Raw genomic sequence first — 22,661 nt, 5'->3', positions numbered from 1 at the left:
GTGTGTGTGTGTGTGTGTGTGTGTGTGTGTGTGTGTGTGTGTGTACGTGTCTTTGATTCGTTCTTGACTAGAGTAAATGCCAGTTTGTCAGTCAACAGTCACAGTGCAAGTTTTTCCAATAATAGTTTGTGGCCCTGACCTTTAGGGCTCTTTTGATTGGCCTACACAAATGGTAGGAATGCAATGTGTGCAATAATGGAAGAAGAGAAACAAGAAAGGGGAGCTGAAGTCCAGAAACACTGCCAGCATTCTGATAGAGTTCAGGGAGGCAAGTCAGTTTTATGAATGTCTGACTGACACTAGACATTTATAAAATGCCTGGGAAATTACAGCAGGGGTTCATTAAAGGCCGAACAGGTGTCTGGTAATACTGCTGGTTCCCTCACTGTTTCTCTCCTCTGTGCAACACTGATGCATTGCATTTCCTACCAGGAAAGCACTGAAACATTTCACAGTGTAGCACTGGATCACAGCACACAAAATGAGGAAGTACAGCTCTGATTATTTTGAATGTGAAAATGATTTGATCAGATAATTTGTTTTGTTTTGTTTTTTTACACCCTCTGACATCAGAGTACAGGTCCAACATCTCACCAAACCACTTTTTCTTCTGTCTTTCCACCAGTGTGGATGTTCACAACAGCGAGGACCACCTGCATCAGGTAAAGCAACATTATTAGCATTTTTATGGGACTGAAATAAAACCAGGAAACCTTTTTAAATGTTAGCAATTGTCATGTCATGTAGCTAACTCTGTAGCTAATCCGTGATGTTTTTCAGACAGCCACATACACAAAACACCACATTGTTCTACAGAACTGAGAAATGGCATTAGGTAAGTATGAAATGTTGTATAGCCTGAGGTGAATTTTAATGCTTTTAAATCCACTTTCTTGTGGTAAATATTGCTAGTTAAAACATTTCTTACAATGTACCTGTAGCTGGAGAAAATGAGGAGATATATGCTGGTTACCTGTACAAGTCCCCCCAAGCAAGCCTGTTTAAATTACAGGTAAATGTTCTCGACAGAGTGCTTTAAAAAACAGAAATCACTGTAGAATTTCTAAGCTCTGTATTATTAAGCTGTGCCATGTACATCTCTCTTTGTCTTTACCTGCTAACAATGCAGAAATCATGGAAGAGGAGGTATTTTGTTCTTCTGAAGAAAAGTAAAACTACAAGCCATCTTAAATATTTTAAAAGTGAAGAAATGAAGAGAGGTGAATCACTTGGAGCCATTGATCTGTCTCGGTATGTGCAGCTTTCTGAACAAACTCTCTGAGCATCAACAATGTCAACAGCTATAAGCGCAAGTGGTTTATGAACATTTGCTGTCTTTCAGGGTCTCATTGATGTTTCTTAATCCTGAGAGCCACTCTATGTGGAAATGGGTCCATGAAAATTTCAGGTGCTCTCCATCCAATGTCCTGTTTATGAAAGTGGCTGACAGAGAATATTTTCTCATTGGGGAAACCAGGTGTGAGCTGAATGAACAAAATTGTTTTTCCTTGTTTAGATCCCTAGGAATGACCAAATATTTCGAGCAAATTGGTTGTAAGTTTTACTTCATACATGTGTAAAAGCTGAGAATCAAATACGATCAAAAGTAGATTGTCCTAATTTAGCTGAATCAAAAGGTTTCAAGTGGTTAAAGCCTCATTTATATTAAGCATGTATTGGCAAATTATATTTTACAGAGTTTTTTTTGTGACCTGATGATACAAGTCATATGATTAAAAGCAACTGGCAAACATGTTAAGGTCAATGCACAGTATTCTGAAGCCTGCAGTATTCAATATTGTTATATTAGATCAGGAATATCTGCTGGCTTGATTGATTAGGAGGAAGTATAGACATATTGATCTACACTGTTTGTTTGTTTTTTCATTTTACAGTTGCAATCAAAATGACTCAACCCCCCATTGCAAATCAGGTTTATTGCCCAAAATTTACAGACTTTCAGCTGTTTGCAATGAACAAAGTTCAACACAACGAATGCTTCAAGTAGTTTCCCCAAATTAAACTGAAAATGCAACTTATAATGCCTTCTCCAGTCTCAAAATTATTCAACCCCTTCATGGCAAGCATCTTTAGTACTTAATGTAGTAGAGCAAAGCTTCTGGCAGCGTTCCTGAGGAACCTTAACCCATTCCTCATGAGCAATGGCCTCCAGTTCAGTAATATTCTTGGGTTTGCGTGCAACAACCGCCTTCTTCAGATCCCACCAGAGATTTTCTATGGTGTTCAAGTGACTGTGATGGCCCTGTAGAATCTTCCAGGACCTCTTCTGCATCCAAGGATTGGTGGAATTTGAGGTATGATTGGGATCATTGTCCTGTTGGAATGTCCAATGACGCCCAAGGTCCAATGATGCACCTTACTGTGCTCACTGAAACCTCAGTACGTGTTGACACCAGGTCTTGCTGCAGGTCTTTTGCAGTCATTCGAGGGTTTGTCACAACCTGTCTTCTCAGAAAACTGGTTGCAGCCATTGATAGCTTCCTTCCGTCCAGGTATTTCATATATTTTCTTCCCCTAGCCAGTTCAGGAATTTCATGTGTTCCAGCTCAAGCACACCTGGTGCAATTAACAAAGCCCTTGATTAGTTGCATCAGGTGTGCTTGAGACAACACCTGTTTTGCATATTTGTGCTATTGTAAGGGATTTTATGGGGAAACCATTTGAAGCATTCATTGTGTTTCAATTGCTATTTCAATTGCTTTTGTTTGATTTGTTCACTGCAAACAGCTGAAAGTCTGTACATTTTGACAATAAACCTGATTTGCAATGGGGGTTGAATCATTTTGATTGCAACTGTACATATATACTCCTTGCTCTGATTTATTTATTTATTTATTTATTGCACATTTATATAAAAAATTATTTTGCACATTTAATTTCTCTCTTCAGTCTGGAAATTGAAAGGTGGTTCAAAGCCTTATATGATGCTATGAGTAATCGTCCACACAAACTGCTTGATCCTAAGGTAGATTTTCCCTGCTCTTCAGAAAACACACTTCTGTTGTGCTTTTAGTTTAGCACTATGCTGCACAAATATTGTACATGGGGGAAATAATGTGCAAATGCTTTTTGCAAATTGTCTCTACATAATTTAGGAAACTGGAAGAATCAGAGACATCAGTGCACCTCCAAATTCACTAAAGAAAGACCAGGTGTGTTTATTCATCCTCATTCTAAATGCTTTGTATTCGTTACTGCCATAATAGTATAACAGAGTGATAATGTAAGAACATGACATACTGTATTGAGGTTATAGAGGATTGAGTGGAGACTGGATGCAAGTTCAGACTCTGACATGCCCTCACCCAAAGAAGATCAACATGAATAAGGAGTAGGTAGGCACCAAATACATGCATACATTTGCCTTATTATCCTTTTCAAGACCTTCCATTGATATAATTGTCTAATTGTTACTTATTAGTTAATAATGAGTTAATTAATGCTGAGCTACACCCCAGTAACGAAAAGGAAACCTTTACACATGCACACACGCACATACACACGCACACATGCACACACGCACACACACACACACACACACACACACATGTACGCACATACACATACACACACACTCTGCATTTATGGAGAAGATTCAGACTACAGAAGCAACTACATGGACATGAACAAGTGCAAGGTCATTTAATTATGTGATCATATTTCTGTAATTCTGCTTTGTCTGTGTTTTTTGTTTTTAATGTCACTAAGCTGAAGTGAAGGCAAGCTGAAGAACAGAGTCCCAGAAGATGCCACTGTGTGTAGATATTCTGAAAAAATTTGACCTTAGTCACTGGGTTTAGCGAAATGGTTACAGTAATATTAACAATGATGATCATGAATAAGTAACTCATCAATTTAATATGTTAGGAAAAAACCTGGTAGTCTTTATCACAATGCATCACTGTGAATGTATTTATGTAGAAATGTGTGTTTCTACCAAGGTTTCAGAACCATTTGACGAACTAAGATATGATCATTTGTATGATACAAATAATTCAAGATAGCATAAGTAAAAAATAGAATTAAAGTAATTAGGAAATGATCAATATACAGTATATATTATATTTATTAAAATGTTGTTTGCTGTGATTGATTATGTCTCATATTCAATGGTCTTAGTGTCTGCATCTGAAATGAGCTGAAAATTAACTTTAGGTAATGAATCTTACTGTCTAGAGATTGCCCATTAATCTCTATATATAATTAAGACATGCTAATGTGTCACCATTGGATCATCTGATCCAAAACGCATTATACCCTACCCTATTATACCTTTTGTCAGACCAAAAAGGCTTAGCTGTTCAAGCTGGTAAACCATCTTTCCTTATAAATGACAAATTGATTAACAAATGTTTGAGATTTTGCTATTTTCTTAAAAATGACTTTTCTACAATTAGTAGTAGTAAAAAAGAACCTTTCTACCAGTTCTTATCAGCTGCAAAATATGCTCTACTAGTTTGAACAGCTTGTCCTGTATTTTAGAAGCTGGTAGCTGGTCACACTAACTGGTTGCACTTATTCAGCAGGTTGTTTGTTTTACATGTACAGCATTTGGCAGACACCCCTTATCCAGAGCGACATATATTTATCTCATTTATACAACTGAACAATTGAAGGTTGAGGGCCTTGCCCAAGGGCCCAACAATAGTAGCTTGGCTGGGGCTTGAACTCCTGACCTTCTGATCAGTAACCCAGAGTCTTTAACCACTGAGCCACCACTGCCCATATGTCATGGATATGTCATGGATATGTCAAGGAACTGTGGACTTCAGTTCCCAGGATCTATTGCACCTCTGCATCACTGACTACGTTTACATGGACAGCAGTAATCTAATTATTGACCTTATTCTGAGTAAGACAGTATTGTGATTAAGCTGTTTACATGAGTCGCTTTTAGAATATTCCTTTCGTGTTCCTGTTTTAAAAGTTATAGAACATAGATCGATTAACGGCACACGTCATTACATCACAGCGCCACACCGTCCAATGTTACCTCCAGAATTTCACGTACTGACATACAGTTCGTCTTTGTTTTGATGCCGTATACAGTTTTAGGTGTTTTTATTTTTAATTTTACAAAAGCCTCAAGTGCAGTCAATTATAAGTCATGCTATACGTGCAAATAGACGACTGCTTGAAGCCATGGGCTGAGTCCCAAACCGTGTACTTACCTACTATATAGTAGCCGAGATATATGTATTTCGCCTACTATGTACATGTATTTCACTATATATAAGTTAAGTATGCGGTTTCGGAGGCAGTCATGCTCTCTTGTTTGCCGTAAAACGGTTGATCACTGCCGTGTGTGTACGTGTCCTGTCGCAAAATGCAGTGAAAACTCCCACACGACGTTAATAGTGTGATTAAGCTGTGTACATGTCTGTAATGCACTTCGATAATGCGACTAAAACAGGAATACTCCTTATGTCTTAATCCGATTAGTGTTTACTTCGAGTATGACTTTAATCGGATTAAGGTCACCAATAATCACTGTTTACACGATAGTTTCTTAATCAGAGTATTGTCTTAATCAGGTTAATATCGGAGTATTGTTGTCTATGTAAACATTCTGAGTGTCACATGACCACCTGCACCTGGTTCTCATTCATGTTAACCACTTGTGCGTATATAGTCACAGTTTGAACTGCACTCATTGTCTTGCTTTGATTGTCTTCTATTGCCACGTTATGCTCTCTCGTCTCATATGTATTGTTTGTTTTCATTTTCATGTGTTCATTGTCTCTTCTGGTGTTTTGTTTTTATATTGATTAAACTTTAAATTTGCACTTACATCTGTCTCTGCATTGAGATCGTGACACCATATAGTTTATTTTTACATGAATAAAGCCAGATCTCACTTATATGATCTCTTTTGTGAGACTTTTTTAAAACTAGTGTTTTAAAAACATGCAGCGTGTGGAGGATATCCCTGGGTTTTTTTTGTTTTGTTTTGTTTTGTTTTGTTTTTTTTGGCCTGGCACTCCTTTTTAATGTTTGAAGGAGGAGGAGGAAGTAATATTTTGGCAGCTAACTTCCTCCTGTCATTATTTTAGCATTTATAAAAGCCCATTTATATATGCACACACACCCAGTCAAATAACAGTCAGATATAAAATAAAACTCAATGTAAAAATAGTTGTATAGAACTGAAAACAGACGTTGCACACATGTGAAGAGAAACATCGGATATTTACCTGGAGGGACTGCTTCCAAACACTGAAGTCCTGCCCTGTAATGATGTAACAAGTTATAACTAAATGCGTTTGGCTTGTGCTCCGTGTCATTAGAGGAATCTACTTTGAGTGAAGAGGACCATCAATTTCTGCTTCAGGTAAAACAATCAATACTATAAGATAATTACTGAGTGTAACCTCATGGTAGATAAATCTTATAGTTTATTTAAATAGCTTATCTCAGTTAATTGGGTTACAGCTTGATTATGTTCTATCTTACTTGGTTTATTCAAATGGATTTTTCCTGTGTGTAAAGTAATCTTGTAATATAATGTTACATACTGAGGACGTAAGCTTCCATTACAGGTTTGTCAAATATAACAAGTATGACATGATATGCATGTATGACATGACGTTTTCAGCTAAGTACAAGGGAGCTGTGATATATTGTTTATGCTGCATTTCTTAATTTTTTTTTCTTTTAATATTATTATTATTATTAGCCTATTATTATTGTTGTTATTATTATTATTATTATTATTATTATTATTATTATTATGAGTAGTATAATACTGTTTTTATAAAAGTTTTGCACATTTTTTGGTTTAAAAAGGTAATTTTTCTAGAACCAATTGACACTATTTCAGTGATAGAACAGTGTTTGATGAAATTACAACCTCTTAAACACTGCAAATAAATATGTGCTGTACATGCACTTAATATATTATTCTGTATTATGTGAATAACAGGTAAATGTTACGGGGTTATTATTTTTCTCCAAGTTTTCATATTGTGTTAATTATTAAGCTATGTATTATTAATTATTAAGCTATGCAGTTATTAAATCACCCAGACCTTGGTCACAATAGTTTCTTGTTTTTTCCATATACATTTGAATGAAGAAAAAAATATTATATATGTATGTATATATATATATATACACATACATACATACATACACATAATTATTATTTAAACATGCCTTCATTTTAGACCTAACACACACGCGCGCGCACACACACACACACACACACACACACACACACACATACACACACACATATATATATATATGTATATATATATATATATATATATATATATATATATATATATATATATATATGTATATATATATATATATATATATATATATATATATATATATATATATTTATATATATATATATATATATATATATATATATGTATATATATATATATATATATATATATCCCTGTATAGGTTTCTAATAGTTTTGGTTCTGATTGGTTCCTCTCTGTATTGAATGTTGGGAATACACTGTTATGCATCACCACATATGAAATAACAGTGATTTTTGTTTCAGCATAGATTACTACGGTATCCAAATGTTCAGCAAGCGCAGGACTTCAGGTAGGTCTACCTCAAAATTCTGTGCTGAACATAAAATTAATCTTCTGGACAAAAAAAGTGAGCACAATGCTATATACAGTGTATATAATTAAGTAATAATATTAATATATTTATATTGATATATGTAAGCAATAATTGACTCCGGTCCCTTAAATTAATCGAAAATAATGCACACATGAGGTGTAACGAGGTGTAACGGCAGCATTACAGACCGGAGTCCACTTATACCACAGTTACCACACCTCAAGATATTGTTCAGTTGTTTTATTTCAAGACAGTTGTCAGGTTTTTGTTCTTAACATGCTCTTGTGTGTGGAATTAATTTATTACGCATTCCCATCTCAAGCCTCCATTGCTCCATTGCATCACATATTGCTAATTCCAAAACGTCATTTTAGAGCTATCGGAGGCCAGAGTCACTGAATTGCAGTTACTGGAGAGAGAGAGAGAGAGAGAGAGTGAGAGAGAGAGAGAGTGAGAGTGAGTGAGTGAGTGAGTGAGAGAGAGAGAGTGAGAGAGAGAGAGAGAGAGAGAGTTCACAGGTTTTTTTTTTCCTGTTTCATTCTGATAATATAAAAATGGGACAAATAAATAAATAAATATCGACCAAAGTAAACGGAAGTAAAACAATATGCCTAATGGTAGTGAATAACAGAATCAGTAAGGTGCAGTAAAAGTGAGATTTTTTTTAAATTATAATTTTAGGACTGTAGTTTAATTTGTGTGTGTGTGTGTGTGTGTGTGTGTGTGTGTTATGGTTAGTTAAAAAACATAACATATGTGTGTTATGTTTAGCTAAAAATAATGCATGATTATGAAAATAATCGTTAGTTGCAACCATAATTTTGTTTGTTGTTAGATCTGAGTGCTGTGGTGGACAGATTTTGTCTAAGTTTTATTGGTAGAAATGTATTTTTTGCTATTGTGAAGTGACGTCACTAATGGGGGTTATCCACAGTGACGTCACAGACCCAACTAATCCATAATGAAATTCATTGTCGATTATTTTAATTCAATCGATTTCATCAATTAGATGTAACCCTAATATGCCTGTATATAATGTTTAGGGTTTCCCCCACCTCTAGCAAATCCAGATGAAGTCCCTGCAAATATGGAAGATGTGCAGTCTGGCTACATGTACAAGTCACCCCTTCAGACTATACTTTTCAAATCCTTGGTATGCTACATATAAAATAAGCCCTAATATGAAAAGGAATCATTCTTTCAGCACAGCTTTTCTGTTACAACATTTCTGTGGGACTTCTTGTTTTTGTGATATTCTGCAGAAATCATGGAAGCGGCGGTTCTTTGTGCTCAGCAAGACCTCTGTTAATTATTACCAGCTGAGGTTCTTCAAGGATGGAAATAAAAGAGAGAAACCTTTAGGACAAATCAACCTTTATCAGTATGTACATAATCACATAATCAATAAAACATTACTATTACTAACATTACATAATCACATAATCAATAAAACATAAATATTTACAGCTGCGTATTCCAGTTGCTCTAACTGCTGGATTAGTTACAACATTTCTGCATGATCATCAGATCGGTTAGGTAATCAAGAGCTTGGAATTTAGTGGTTTTAGTTTTAGTGGTTTTAGGACCTTTTTGACCTTTATTTCATTTTGGTATCCCCCCCCCCCCATTGTTCTTTAATGGTGTTTTAATCAGTAGTTTAAGAAGTAAATTGTATCATTGAGGATCGATATATATAGTTATATTGGAATCATCACAATAACACAATGGACAGAATTAAAAAGATTAATTAGACCAAAAAAATATAGATTAATTAATAAATTAATGAAATGCATTTTATGCTATTTGAGCTTAATGACCACCAATTACTATTATAATTTTTTTGTATAGTAATTTACTAGTGATTTACATAGTATTAGTAATTAGTCACTAACATAATTAGAAAAAAAAATAGTAACAGTCAGTTAAATTAGTAGGAAGTAATTCATTTTTTACTCAAACCACAGCTTAATATGACTAGTATGCAGACTATTCTTTATCATTAATATTTTAAATTAATTTTCTAATACATTCAAATACTTTACTTTGAATACTTTAGTATGTATTTAGTGTATTTGAAAGAATGAACAGATTTACTAATTATCATCATATATGAAAAAGAAACATTAATATTATTGTTTTTTAAATTACCATGCACATAAACATGCTTACATCCTGCAAACAATGCAAACAAGCTTTATGTAATTTTGTTAAAGATAAGACATTTGAAAATTCAGCGTACAGTATTCACTCAAACTCGCCTCGAACAAAGGAGACCATGGTGACTAGAACCTAGAAGAACAGATCAAAGCAGATACGACATATATTTCTGAATATTAAACATTATTTTTGGTGTAAAATTTCACAGGTAGCCAGTGGCATGTGAAAAACCTACTTATAACATGTCAGATCATTCGGTGAGCATTCCGAGGTCTTGATGTGTCTTTTGCATTCAGGGTCTCACTGCTTTTCCGGCAAGCAGAGTCACACCCCAATTGCCAGTGGATACAAAGGAACTTTAGATGCACTCCGTCCTGTGTTTTGTACATGAAGGTGCCAGATAGAGAATATTTCCTCATTGGACAAAACAGGTTAGTCATGGTTCATGGCAATAATCCACAGACCACATTAAATTCCATTAAGCTTAGAATGTTGAAAAAACAAATGTAATGCTGTTAAATGAGCATATTGTTATGGTGATTAACAGTTCAGTTTCAGCAGTTCAGGTGTGAATACTCAAACAATAGCAAACAATACTTTTACTAACAAAAATAATGGTTTAAATACTCTCCACAGCGATGAGATGGATGAGTGGTTTAATGCCATATTTAAGGCTCTGAATACACATGTTCCCACACCGCCTGACTCAGAGGTACTGTCCATAAGAATGGCAAAAAAAAATAATCAGATCAGACCTGAAGTCTACTTTTCTATGAAGAAAACTAATTTGAACTGAACAATATACAATGCACAGAATTGCTGATTTGAATTGATTTTTTTTATATAGGAAATCAGAAAATTTAGGTCGATATCCGAGCCTACATCTATGTTGTACCGTGATCAAAATGGGCTTGAAGACCAAGAACAGGTGAGTTACTGAACACCGCTAACAGGGGCGTACAAATGCCTGAGAATTTGTTCGTACCAGAGATAAAGAAACACTAGATGTCCCACTTGCCTAGATGCTAGCTGCTGCAGTACCTCAGTATGTCTATCAAGAGCTGCTGGTCCAAATTGACTAAACTGTTTGTTATCTGCTTTATTTTCAGTTCCATTTTTTTTTAAGTCATTGCATATCTGCAGCCAATATACATTATATCATAAATATACATCTGGTTAATATCTATGATTGAGTCTCATTTCTGAACGTTCTAGGAAAGCAGTGGTTTGTAAGCTTTGTTGGTGAATAAACATTTCTTTTTTTAAATATCAGAGGTCAGCAATAGAAAGACCGTAAGAAGAATGACATAAATCCACAAAATCCATATTGTAACTAATAAAGCTAATGTGATAGACCGCAAGTTGAAAACAAAACTTTTTTTCTGACAGACACGTTGCTTTTCTTAACAGAAAGAAACTGATCCGAATCCATCCTTTTCAATGAGACAGTCTGCCCCCGAGTCCTTCAACCAACTAGTCTATGATTATCCAAGGAATTACATGATGACAGCAGTAGGTTCTACTTCACCTAAACACATATACACACATACACACAAATACCTACAATATTAACATAAAATCATTAACATCTTCTAAGTTTACGGAAAGTGAAGACAGTGAGGAAGATGAGGAAGATGACGTGAAGATAAACAAAGAAAGTGAAATAGAAGGCCACACCAACCACTATATGGACATGAAAAGTGTGTAAGTTCTTCCCTTTCATCTTTTTCTTAAAAAAATGCCGCTATTAATGCTCCTATTATAAATGTAAGCAAATAATCAAACATATTACATAAGTAATAAAACACAAAAACTACTGTTATAGGAAAGAATCAGTGATGGAGTGGTGTAATGCAAAGTTTATTCGTTTTCCAATAATAGCACATCCTCAAATGTTTTATTCCTCTTATACCACAGTGACGTTCAAACGATTACAGTTTTGTTTAAGTGAAGCTTCTCTCAAGTCCTTGTGAAAGCTGTTACTATAGAAATGATAATGCGTTGGAATGAGAGTGTTAATATAAACCTTGTATATAGAAAATGAAGCAAAACCTTCTGACTATTTGAACATTAAGCAGCGCTGTGGTATAAAAGCAATATGAAAAAGTATATCGCTTTATAATCTATTCTTTTATCTATAACAATATAATATCTATCTACAAGGTGAGTGCTCTGAGTGTATTTAATGATAATCTGAATCGACATATTTTTTACATTTTCCTGAATTACCAAAGTTTTCATGCCCATCCACAGGGAAGAGGCACTGAGGCAGACTGAAGATCTCTTGCTTCCTCAAACAAAGTAAGTACAATGTGGCACTCTTTTTGTGATTGAGTTGACTATCTTTGTTTGTTTAATCATGACAAAGCTTTGTCTTGAAGTCAGCATTGTATTCATAGTTGTGAATCCAACAGTGGTTCCTGGTTCCATAAACATCTTTGTTTAGTATCTCGCAAAAACTCATGTTTGTTTATCAGACGACGTCTTGGCTAAAACATTTCCGGTTGCGTTTAAAGTAAAGAATGGGTAACAGAACCTGTCCAACTAGTCTTAGAGTTGTATTAAATGCAGAAACATGGCACTGAACTTGCATCCTCATACCTATGACTTGACACATTGTTTACTTAATCGGTGCATCTATTTTTTTTTTTTAATGTATTTTTGTTTCTAGATTTTACTCAGAATATTCCCATCAGATGATTGGTTACCGCTAGGTAAACAATAATATGAAAATGAATTTCATTTATGATCACTGGTGTAACTCATAAGTCAATGGTTTTGCATGTTTGGATTACATATTATGCAACATATAAGATTTATTAAGCCTCATGAACTGGCAAGGACAAATGAGAGCTAAGCTCTCTCATCACTGGTGTATGTGGATGGCAAGTTCTGTTCATTTTATTTGTATTGAGCGTTTATCAGTAGACACTGTCACAAAGCAGCTTTACTGAAATCCAGATGTAACTTGAAATCGCTAACGAGCAAGCCAGAGGCAAGATTGGCAAGAAAATCTCCCTAACACAACATAAGGAAGAAACCTTGACAAGAACTAGACTCAAAAAAGGAACCCATCCTCTTCTGGACCTCCTCTCTATCTCTTTAGATAGTGGGAATATAAATCATTACTCTTCCACAACAGCAGATCTTATGTACAAGTCTATATGATATCTGAATAAGATTATTCACTGAAGAATGGGTGAGATTTGGGGCATACTGTTTTTGGGAAGGACAAATCTTTAGGGGATTCATGTAGGGACTTACCAAAGCAAGTATATACTACAAATTGAGGTCTGGTCACCTAATTGTAGTTAATTAAAAGTTTTAAACACATTTTCATATCAGTATTGACATCTACGTACATAGAATAACATTATAGCATTAAAAAGAATAGTACTGTTCCTACATTGTTGCCATCTGTGAAAAAAGCATGAAAAACCTCCTAAATCCCAGTTAACCCCTGAAAATTATTCATACTAGTCTGGAGTGAATTTGTCTGACTGATTCAAATGCATCTTTCTTGTTTTGGTAAATTTCTTGTACAGAACTTTGATTAATTTGTCATTATGTAACTGATTTTGAATTATTTCCTTATAGCATTCATAAATAAAAACCAATCAAAGTAGCAATAATGGAAAATATTTTGTATTTTGTAGTCTGGAAGGCAATAACAGTCCGGAGAACTTGTTCCTCCAGACTGGCAATGAGGAGAGCTCCACTGCTCTTAACGGGCAGATTTCATCAGGGAGGTGAGCGAAATGCACATGGCTCCAGATGGTGAAACAAGGAAATATGCCAGAGTTTACTAGAACAGTGTAACATGTTGGTTAGAGATGTTAAGAATGACAAGCTTAAAGATAAACATGTGCATTCCATAGTGAATCCCCTATTCCTGTGGAGGAGGAAATTTATGTTAGTCAACACGAGCTGAAAAACAGTGTGATCATCTCAGAGGAAGCAGGCAAACTATGGTACACAACTTGCTAAAAACTTCATACAGTTTTGATAATACTGGTGGATCATCTATTTATCTTGACTATGATGCATACACTCAAGTTACAAACAACTCCAAATCCTCAGTTGCTAACGCTAGGTCGTCTGTTCCTCGGCAGGGTGTCTAACTGGAAGCATACACAGTCATCTGTTCTGTTCCATGAGGGTGACCAAATCCTGGCCATTAATGATCTGCTTACAGACAGTCTGGGAGAGTTACAAAGCTATCTAAAGAGGCTTGCTAAAGACCAGGTAAGAGTGCATGTCAAATTAGGGAAGTGTTTTTTGCTACTGAAAATGTGCTTCACTTTAATCGGTCTCTCTCTCGCAGGTCAAACTGACTATCCTAAGACAGCCAGGGTCCCAACCCTTAAGTGGATGTTACACGTAAAGTGTCCTCTGCTCTGATTCTCCTGCACTGTTCATTTGAAGTACAGGCACATGCTTGACACGAGGAAGATCAGCATTCTGACTCTGCGTTAGAGAAAGCAGTAGTGCAATGTCTGGGAAAGGTTGTACAGTGCTGCTTGAGAGAATGTTCAAAATGATTCTAAATAGTTTGTTGATTTCTGTAATACACTTACTAAATCTGGTCTGGGACAACCGTTGACTTGAAATCTTTGCTCTGATTAGCAGACACCAGCGATCCAGGTTTGTAATTACACTGCAGTCCACTGGCTTTGGGAGAACTACATGATGAAGCCCTCTAGTGTTTCAAATGTTCAAACCAGAAAGATATTAGATTGCACTGCAAGTTAAACCAGTTAAACTTTCTGAACGTTGTGCCTGCCCCCACCCCGATTATTTTTCCAATATACAAAATACACATGGAAAGTGATTACTTTCAGACGTGTATAGGCAAATCTACAGGATGTAATATGTTGATCGGTTTATATTCTAAATGTATTATCCCTGCAATAAAACCTAATTAAAACCATATAGCTTAAAAACTAATAATTGCTGTTTACTCCATATTTAAGTCTATTAAAATGATGTTGGACTAATTACACAATCCCCATGTACAAAGACATTTTGGAGTCTCGGTGGAACTTTCCAAATATCTTATTATTGAATATAGGAGTACACAAAGACCGGTGTAAGACCATTATTACATAGACAATTTAATGAACTTTTTGCACTGTAGAACATGTGCTCTTTGAACACATCATCTTTATATGCTGATTGTCAATACAGTCAGAGCATAGGAAAGCCAATCATTTTTTATTAATTATAAAAATCAATGGAAAAGTCTTTGAAAAGTTCAAAACAGCTGAGCAAGACAAACCTTTCTAAATTATAATTCAAAACATCAAGGCTTCAGCATTATTAAACAGATTTATTTGTAAATATCTACATATTTTAAGCATTTAAAAACACATTCATAGGCAATGATGCAAAGTTTGAGGACATGAAGTGTATTGGAACAGATAATCTACCTGAAAATTAACCTCATTTAGTGAATTCATTACTAATTACTTTGATTGGTAACTACTGAGATAAACAATGACCGTTTTTCACTAAAATGAGCAAATGGCACCCATGTAAAACACTGCAAAGGCAACAATTTAAAAACTTTTTGTAAAAACCGTGGTTCCAAATTTTGCTCTGCATGTCTCTAAATGCGAAGAGATATTAGGCTTATAACCAGGCTTGCATTTAGGAATACCCAATTTGACTATTTGGCCCAACACTGAACTGTGGTGATGCAGTGATCAGTTACTGTCTTGTACAGGAGCCTTTATGATCACTCCTTGGTCCTGCATTTAGAGCTTTAACCTCAGCTTGCCACTCACTGAAGCAGTTGTTCATAGCCTTCCTACTGCTCCAACTGCCAACATTCACTGTGGGAATGATTTTCAGTGGCCGCAACCACTGCACAAAGCGCTTCAGCTCCAGGTAGCTACTGTGTTCGCTGTATGGAATACCTGTAATAGAAAAGCCATGATTAGACAAATCCTCACAATCGTTTAAAGCCTCAAACAGAACATTAAAAATACACACCAAAACAAAAACACAAAGTTGCATGTATAATATGATTAAAAAATTTGAAAGAAAAAAAGGCAGACATTATATGTTGACTAGTAATACCTGGTTTCAGGTTGGGAATGTGGCAATGACCAGAGTAGAGCCTACGAAAAAAGTTATTTTGCTTGTGGCAGCCTGAGATGTGAAAATTAAAAACCCAGATTGAAAAACAGTAGGTCATCATGGCTCTATGACAAATGTGGAGGACCACCAGGGTAGTTTCCTTCTAGTACAAGTGGCATTTTCCTGAGTGATTATTTCCTGAAATCGCAAATGATCACACTAATCCTCTGGTCAACTCGATTGTCCCAGATGACCTGACCGTCCGCCACTTAGTTGTAAGTATGACTGTTACATATGAAACCTGCCATTCTACTTCCTTATGTTCTGGATCATCGGAGCAGGTTCCTTACATAACTAGTGGAGACCACATATCAAAGTCACAAGTGTTTATTAACATTGATGTATTAGGACAATGCTAAAACCTTTTTCCTGTGGTGATTGAAGAACAGTCAGGGTGTTGATCTTGCACCCTCTTGTGGCAGGATGCTGATCGTTATTGCAGGTTAGAGCCACAAAAGTGCTTAGAATACTCAAGTGCCGATACAGTTTCTATTGAGTATACGAGTCACTAAAGCACTGATTCTCATCAGTAGAAAGCAGTATCACTCAATACTCTACATCATTGTTGAGAATCGCTCAATCTGCATTAATGCTGTACCACACTGATGAGATAGAATTACTCAAGGTACTGCACTAGTGCCATCGACTGAATGAGAAGTCACTCCAGCAACAATGCTGATCTTAGTTGAGGCCAAAGGAGAAAACCACTCAAAAGTGCTGATGTGGTTTTCTACAGAGAATGAGAATTATTCAGTGTTCCTGATTGAAAACAAGCGTCACTCAAACTGACCATAGAACACATGTAATGAAGGTGGAAAGTAAATTCCATCTTGCTGCTTCACAAATGATGTCACCAAAAATGCCCTTAGTGCCACCCAGGAGGTGACCCAGCACATGTCGAATGGTGTTTAATGAAAGAAGGTGCCTCTTGGCACGTATTCAAGTATGTGTGCGTAATCACTTACTTTAACCAATGGGCTAAATTGTCTAACAAGTGCGACCCTTTTATGGTGCTCTACAAAGCATAAACAGCTGGTCAGTGACCCACAGTCTCATCTGCAAGAGCAGACAGGTTGATGGGTTTATTAATATAGCACAGCGTCAATCTCTTTGGCAGGACTCTATGTTCAGCCACACTGTAACATGTTTCCACTTCAACACAGTGCATGCAATTTTGACTTGCCTAGCCCTAGTGATTGCCAGTAAAATAATAATAATAATAATAAAAACACAAAACAAAAAAAAGGTCTCAAATAAAAGCCACTTTGAATCAGTGTCGTCTACTGGTTTTTATAACAAGTGCCTCCAATCCTTCATAAACACGCCACTACTCTGGGATTCGCTCACAGGAGACAGACCAGTCTAATGGGTTACAGGCACAAAGGGCTGTCAATAATGGGCAGAACTATGGTCCATGAGACATGTAAGGTTTCCTGGAGATGGTGCAGCACTAGACTACACAGCTTTCATTTTGAGGATATCGACCTTCCGATAGCAAACCTTGTTTTGCTGCGCACACTGGGAAAACTCCATTAGTTCCATAAAGAAACCACCCTGGTGGTCAGGAACATGAGAAATTAGAGCCCAGTCTCTTCAAGTCAAAACATATCAGCTGATTATGTTAACATGGACTATGCAGTTTAGTGGCTGGTGAGAGATTCCTCATTTAGCAAGACCACAAGTAATCCATAATCTATCAGATTACATGCAAAGTGTTTGAAGAGGACCGTTCAATTTAATCAGTTTTAAGTTTGTGCCAAAAGAAGTGTGTTTCCACTGCTATTAATACCTCTAAATAAAGCCTTCCCATTGACTGTGCTTACATGCACATCAAGTTCTGTTTAAGATCTATATTCGGGTTGCAGCCATATTCCAAATACATTAAATTTATTCATTTAGCAGACGCCTTTATCCAAAACAACTTACAAATGAGGAAATACAAGAAAAATCTACTCAAGTACAAGCAAAATCTACTGTCTGCATACAGGGATCAGAATATATATATATATATATATATATATATATATATATATATATATATATATATATATATATATATATATATATATATATATATATATATATATATATATATATGTTGTAAGTATGCCCGAGTTGCCCGAATAACTAAATACCTAGCCTACAACTCAGCACATATCTCATTTCAGTAGATTTTCTGAATAAGGTGTTTACATGCAACAAATTTCTGATTAAAACAGGCATATTCCAGCAGTGGAGATCAGAATCAAGCAATTGGACTGCGACATTTACATGCCTCGGTATATTGATGTGCATGTAAACGTGGGCACCGTTTTAGATTCACACATCATAATGTCTAACTCTCTTTTACTCCATCACATCACAGGTCAAAAAGCTTTAACACAAAGAGATACAATATAGCAAGTTAATGTTCTGGATTTCATAGCTTGATGCAAAGGCCTACTTCAGCCCTGACTATTGATTTCAAACATCCAAGACCACTTACGCTCCACAAAGGTCATAAAAAGCATTGATACATTCCCCCCCCTCCCTTCCTCCAGGTCCACCTGAAAATCTCCTGGAAGACCATGGGTCGTCATGTGCATAGTAAACAAGGACAGTGAAGCATTGAAAAATAAATTGCATACCATAAACACTGATGTTGTCTTTGACTTGAGGTTGTATGTTGTCCACCCCCACTTCTTGAGTAAAGGTCCAGCCCGTGGGCTTGAATGCCACCAGCTGGTCATACGTACCGGAAAACTTGCTCAAATACGTTTTTAAGTTCTGTAAAACGACATTCAGAAAACGTAAAAAAGCTACATAAACTACAATTACTGAGAAACTTTACAGTAATTAGAGCAACACCTTAAAATTATTTAATTGTTCTACTACTTTTAATACCTTACAGAAAAATGTGCATGTTTATAATTAAAAAGACTTCATTAACAAGTTTCAAACTTTAATCTATTAACATTAATTGAATATATCTAATAATTTTCTCATAATTAAGTGCATTTATCCAACAGTCACAATTAGCCTTAAAGAACATCACACACACAGAGTCTCAGTTTATTCAACAACCCAAGATTATACACAGGTGCATCTCAAAAAATTTGAATATCAGGAAAAGTACATTTTTTCCTCCCATAGTTTAATTCAAAAAGTGGAACTTTCATATATTCAGCATATTCATTACACAAAGTGAAATTAAGCCTCTCTTCTTTTAATCTTTATGATTACAGTTCACAGCACATGGGGGGGGGTCTCAATCCAGTCTCAATATTAGAATAAAGAATTTAAAAAACAGAAATATCAACCTGAGAAGAGCTCTAATCAGCTAATTAACTCAACACACCTGCAAAGATTTCCTGAGACTTTAATCTCTCAGTCTGGTTCAGTACACAACCACAATCATGGTTTCTAAAAAAAAAACAAAACTAAAAACTAAAGGAAAAGAAACCATGCCAAACTACTAGTAACTGGTTTGCTGAGCATGGTATTACTGTGCTTGATTGGCCAGCCAACTCACCTGACCTGAACTCCATACAGAATCTATGAGAGAAACCAGACCCAACAATACATACGAGCTGAAGGCCGCTATGAAAGCAACCTGGGCTTCCATAACACCTGAGCAGTGCCACAGGCTGAATGTCTCCATGCCGCGCTGCATTGGTGCAGTAATTTGTGCAAAAGGATTAAAGCCCCGACCTAGTACTGAGTGCATAAATTAACATACTTTTCAGAAGGTCGGCATTTCTGTATTAAAAATATTTTGAGGTACTGGATTTTTGATTTCCATGAGCTGTAAGCCATAATCATCAATATTAAAACAAAAAAAGGCTTGAAATTTCACTTTGTGTAATGCATCTTGAATATATGAAAGTTCCACTTTTTAATTAAATTACAGAAAAACAAATGAACTTTTCCATGATATTAACATATTTTGAGATGCACCTGTATATCAAGACAATAGTTTTAACACTTATTGGTTAGACACAAATCAGACACTCATGTGCCTCAGCAACAGTGTGATCATCTGTCAAGGTAAAAGTGGCGGGCCGTTGGTACATCCCATTCGAAGGAGTGAGAGCGGTAGCATGTTTTTGCAAGATACGAGAAAGTAAAAGAGAGACATTCTTGTGATATGGGTTGCTGAGGAGATGAGAAAAAGGTCAGTGCTCTCAAGAGAGAACACTTTTTCTACAGGAAAAAAAAAAAATTTAATTATGAACTTAGTCTAGCATATTTTGTATCCTGTCTATCAGGGACAGGACAATATTACACTTTAAACCAGTCGAGTCAACGCTTGTATCAGCATTTAAGTGAAAACTGACTCACAGCAGATTTAGATGGAGCACAGCTCTTTTTATAATCTGACACAGCATGTAAGTGATATAAAATGTCAGAATGCATCTTTGCACTGTTGTTGTTTGCACACTTTTGAATTTTAATTATGATCTGCCCAGTCTTAGCACATGATTTGATTACATTTTTTAAATAAATAATTATATACATTTATATAAAATTAGTTTGTGCTCTTCATTACAGGATGCATACAAAATTGCTGGGCTTTGAAATTCCATAGAGACTGCAGCTCACCTTGAAATTGAGCTGCATCATGGGAAGAACATGGATCTGAGCTGCCTTCATGTCTGTGGTAATACACTTGTAGATGTGCTCCGACTCTAGACAGCACATGGTTTTATAACGATCTTTGGACATATAGACCTTAGAACCTAGCACCTGAGAAATGGCTTTGGGGGGGAGAGAAAAACAGAAATGCAAAGTTTAACTCAATCTTGCACAAGTTCAGTTTCAGGTGGCAGTTAAGGTAAGGCAAGAGTGGTCACAGGAGGACACTAAAGGACAGAGCTCCCAGCAAGAGTTCAAAATTGGCAGGAATAGGCTTACAGAGGGGGGAGTTGGACAAGATGAAATTAATCTCAAGCCAATGACACATCAGGAGAGAAAGAATTATCTTTGACATTTCCCTTTAATCCTTCTGTTATACAGCCACATCAGTTAATCAGCGCAGATGTTGTGTTCACTAAAGAGGATTCTTTTCTTTCCTGACAACTACTGAGAATGTATTAATGCTGTGGCTGGGTACTAGAACAGCAAAAAAACATCACTCACCCAAAAAAACCTTCTCCTTTCCTACTGAGTAGGTGCCACACACAATCAGTGTGCGAGGATTGAGTGTGACCAGCTCAAACGCTGTATTAGCAGCAAAGGTTATCACTTCCTGCTGGGTGGGAAATGTATATTCTGGACTGCAGTACCTGCAGTATGCCAAAATTTAAAAAAAAAAAAAAAAAAAAAAAGGATGAAAGTGGATGACTTACATTTGGCTTAGAGTTAAATCGTCTCATAAGTATCAGGTTTTGACAAACACTCAAATCTTACTGGTATCAAGTCAATATTGAGATTAGTACATCCCTACTATTGAACGCATGTGACATTCAAAACATAGCAGTGGCCTTTAGCTCATACCACCACTGAATTTCCTATGCTGCCCAACGAGCCAGGCTTGATGTTAAACTGTGTAGATCAACAGGGCCCAAGACCTCAAACTGTCTCAATTGGTTCCTCACACAGCACTGAACAGATGATCTGTGGCCTGCATTTGGCTAGAGTACTCACGTGGTGTCCAGATAAAGTGTCTGAATCCTGTCACCCTGCAACTCTGGGTAGCGCTCCATGGACGGATGAGCCCGGAAGTCACCTGTGTGGAGCACAGTCTGGCCATCTGGCAACAGCAACAGCAGCATGGCCGACCCTGGGCAGCTGGACAGAAAACAAATTACTGACATCTCTGACAACTTATATATAGGTACAGTCACAGACCAAAGTACAAAATCATTTAAACGTAATTGAAGGAAAACAAAAAGCAATAAAAAAAATAATTAAAAAAAAAAAAAAAAAAAAAACTCACTGATTGGCATCTAGTAGGATAACCTTTACACCATCGACTACACATTCCTCATTCATGGGAAGAATATGGATATACTGCTCATCCACATGTAGTTTACTCTTCACCAGGTTGCCCGTTATCTACCAAGACAAGTCAGTCAACGCACCCATGCATGATACTTCAGAAAGAAAACATCACCAAGAAACTCTGCACTACTCAGGTGAATAAGTGAATAATAAGAAAAGCAGGAATGATAAATGGTAGAGCCACAATTTCAAAGCCAAGAGAAGAGTTCTATCGACTTCCAATTCATCTTTTGTGTCTCTCCTGTACCCAAAGGTAAGGATCTCAGCCAAAAAAAAAAAAGTGACTCACCCTAAAAATATTGCTAAAGTCTTTGAAAATGAGCATATGCATTCTTCCTCATGGACAGTCTGCATTTATGTACACTGACAGATATGCTTACTTTATTGCAATAGATAGGAAAAGTTGAGGTTTTCTTCAGTCCTCCATAGTGATCAGAGTGGAAATGTGTGAGGAAGTAGGCTGTGATGCCTTTGATATGCCCGTACTGAAAAGCATCCACAGCAAAAGTCGTTCCTGTGCAAACACAAAGTCAAGTCATTAATAGAATGGCAACATAATCCAAAAAGTATATACACCTCATTACTGCAACAGATGCAATCAAGTCATCTAAGCAAATATGTAATCATATTTCAATTAAGAAAATTAATGTAATCTTAGAAAACCCACAATCTCACGAAAAATATACTGTGATAATTTACAACCATCAATATTATATATCATATTGCCTAGCCCTACTCAACAGCACTGGTGGATTGCATCATGTTTC

General features: G+C 36.1%; 3 protein-coding genes across 10 annotated transcripts in view; 2 read left to right on the top strand and 1 right to left on the bottom strand.

Annotated features, from left to right (window-relative positions):
- The first annotated feature begins 253 nt into the window (after nt 1–253).
- On the top strand, nt 254–5,811 carry LOC108273728 (pleckstrin homology domain-containing family S member 1). Of its 4 annotated transcripts, none has more exons than XM_017483180.3 (9): nt 255–662; nt 785–835; nt 942–1,012; nt 1,130–1,251; nt 1,343–1,477; nt 2,911–2,986; nt 3,117–3,173; nt 3,278–3,356; nt 3,730–5,811. In XM_017483180.3, exons 2-8 carry the CDS (start codon nt 826–828, stop codon nt 3,347–3,349), a joined length of 543 nt encoding a protein of 180 aa, XP_017338669.1. In that variant the 5' UTR covers nt 255–662; nt 785–825; the 3' UTR covers nt 3,350–3,356; nt 3,730–5,811. The 4 variants fall into 4 exon arrangements, with proteins under 4 accessions (XP_017338670.1, XP_017338669.1, XP_017338668.1 ...); XM_017483179.3 differs by having other exon boundaries at nt 781–835; nt 3,278–3,352; XM_017483178.3 differs by having other exon boundaries at nt 256–662; nt 781–835.
- A 265-nt stretch (nt 5,812–6,076) lies between these two features.
- LOC108273725 (pleckstrin homology domain-containing family S member 1) lies at nt 6,077–14,701 on the top strand. 4 transcript variants are annotated; one of them, XM_017483172.3, is made up of 14 exons: nt 6,077–6,352; nt 7,549–7,590; nt 8,676–8,767; nt 8,877–8,995; nt 10,068–10,202; nt 10,408–10,483; nt 10,619–10,699; nt 11,182–11,283; nt 11,369–11,475; nt 12,025–12,072; nt 13,428–13,520; nt 13,650–13,742; nt 13,884–14,016; nt 14,096–14,701. In XM_017483172.3, exons 2-14 carry the CDS (start codon nt 7,566–7,568, stop codon nt 14,153–14,155), a joined length of 1,164 nt encoding a protein of 387 aa, XP_017338661.1. In that variant the 5' UTR covers nt 6,077–6,352; nt 7,549–7,565; the 3' UTR covers nt 14,156–14,701. The 4 variants fall into 4 exon arrangements, with proteins under 4 accessions (XP_017338661.1, XP_017338659.1, XP_017338660.1 ...); XM_017483170.3 differs by having other exon boundaries at nt 8,658–8,767; XM_017483171.3 differs by having other exon boundaries at nt 7,544–7,590.
- A 384-nt stretch (nt 14,702–15,085) lies between these two features.
- The window catches only part of dclre1a (DNA cross-link repair 1A (PSO2 homolog, S. cerevisiae)), an 11,154-nt gene continuing 3,578 nt past the window's right edge, over nt 15,086–22,661 (bottom strand). The window contains exons 3-9 of one of the 2 annotated variants that reach the window (XM_017483160.3): nt 22,275–22,408; nt 21,830–21,948; nt 21,538–21,681; nt 21,031–21,176; nt 20,494–20,648; nt 18,540–18,678; nt 15,086–15,689 (exon numbers count right to left, since the gene is read on the bottom strand). In XM_017483160.3, coding sequence (XP_017338649.1) covers nt 15,481–15,689; nt 18,540–18,678; nt 20,494–20,648; nt 21,031–21,176; nt 21,538–21,681; nt 21,830–21,948; nt 22,275–22,408 — 1,046 coding nt within the window. In that variant the 3' untranslated portion in view covers nt 15,086–15,480. Of the gene's footprint in view, nt 15,690–18,539; nt 18,679–20,493; nt 20,649–21,030; nt 21,177–21,537; nt 21,682–21,829; nt 21,949–22,274; nt 22,409–22,661 lie in introns of those variants that run through there. The other variant, XM_047159331.2, reaches the window with a different exon arrangement.

This window comes from Ictalurus punctatus, chromosome 13 (genome assembly GCF_001660625.3).
Source record: "Ictalurus punctatus breed USDA103 chromosome 13, Coco_2.0, whole genome shotgun sequence".
NCBI classification, from domain to species: domain Eukaryota; kingdom Metazoa; phylum Chordata; class Actinopteri; order Siluriformes; family Ictaluridae; genus Ictalurus; species Ictalurus punctatus.
The sequence above is the reverse complement of the archived record's forward strand: the minus strand, read 5'-3'. Positions and strand labels throughout refer to the sequence as shown.

What these genes read in the sequence shown, in the direction of transcription:
- LOC108273728 (XM_017483180.3), top strand. An exon ending in GGAGCCATTGATCTGTCTCG is followed by an intron (nt 1,252 to 1,342) that starts GTATGTGCAGCT and finishes GCTGTCTTTCAG; the next exon opens with GGTCTCATTGATGTTTCTTA. An exon ending in TTTCTCATTGGGGAAACCAG is followed by an intron (nt 1,478 to 2,910) that starts GTGTGAGCTGAA and finishes TTCTCTCTTCAG; the next exon opens with TCTGGAAATTGAAAGGTGGT.
- LOC108273725 (XM_017483170.3), top strand. Translation starts at nt 7,566, where the DNA reads ATGTTCAGCAAGCGCAGGACTTCAG. An exon ending in CTATACTTTTCAAATCCTTG is followed by an intron (nt 8,768 to 8,876) that starts GTATGCTACATA and finishes GATATTCTGCAG; the next exon opens with AAATCATGGAAGCGGCGGTT. An exon ending in GAGGAAGCAGGCAAACTATG is followed by an intron (nt 13,743 to 13,883) that starts GTACACAACTTG and finishes GTTCCTCGGCAG; the next exon opens with GGTGTCTAACTGGAAGCATA.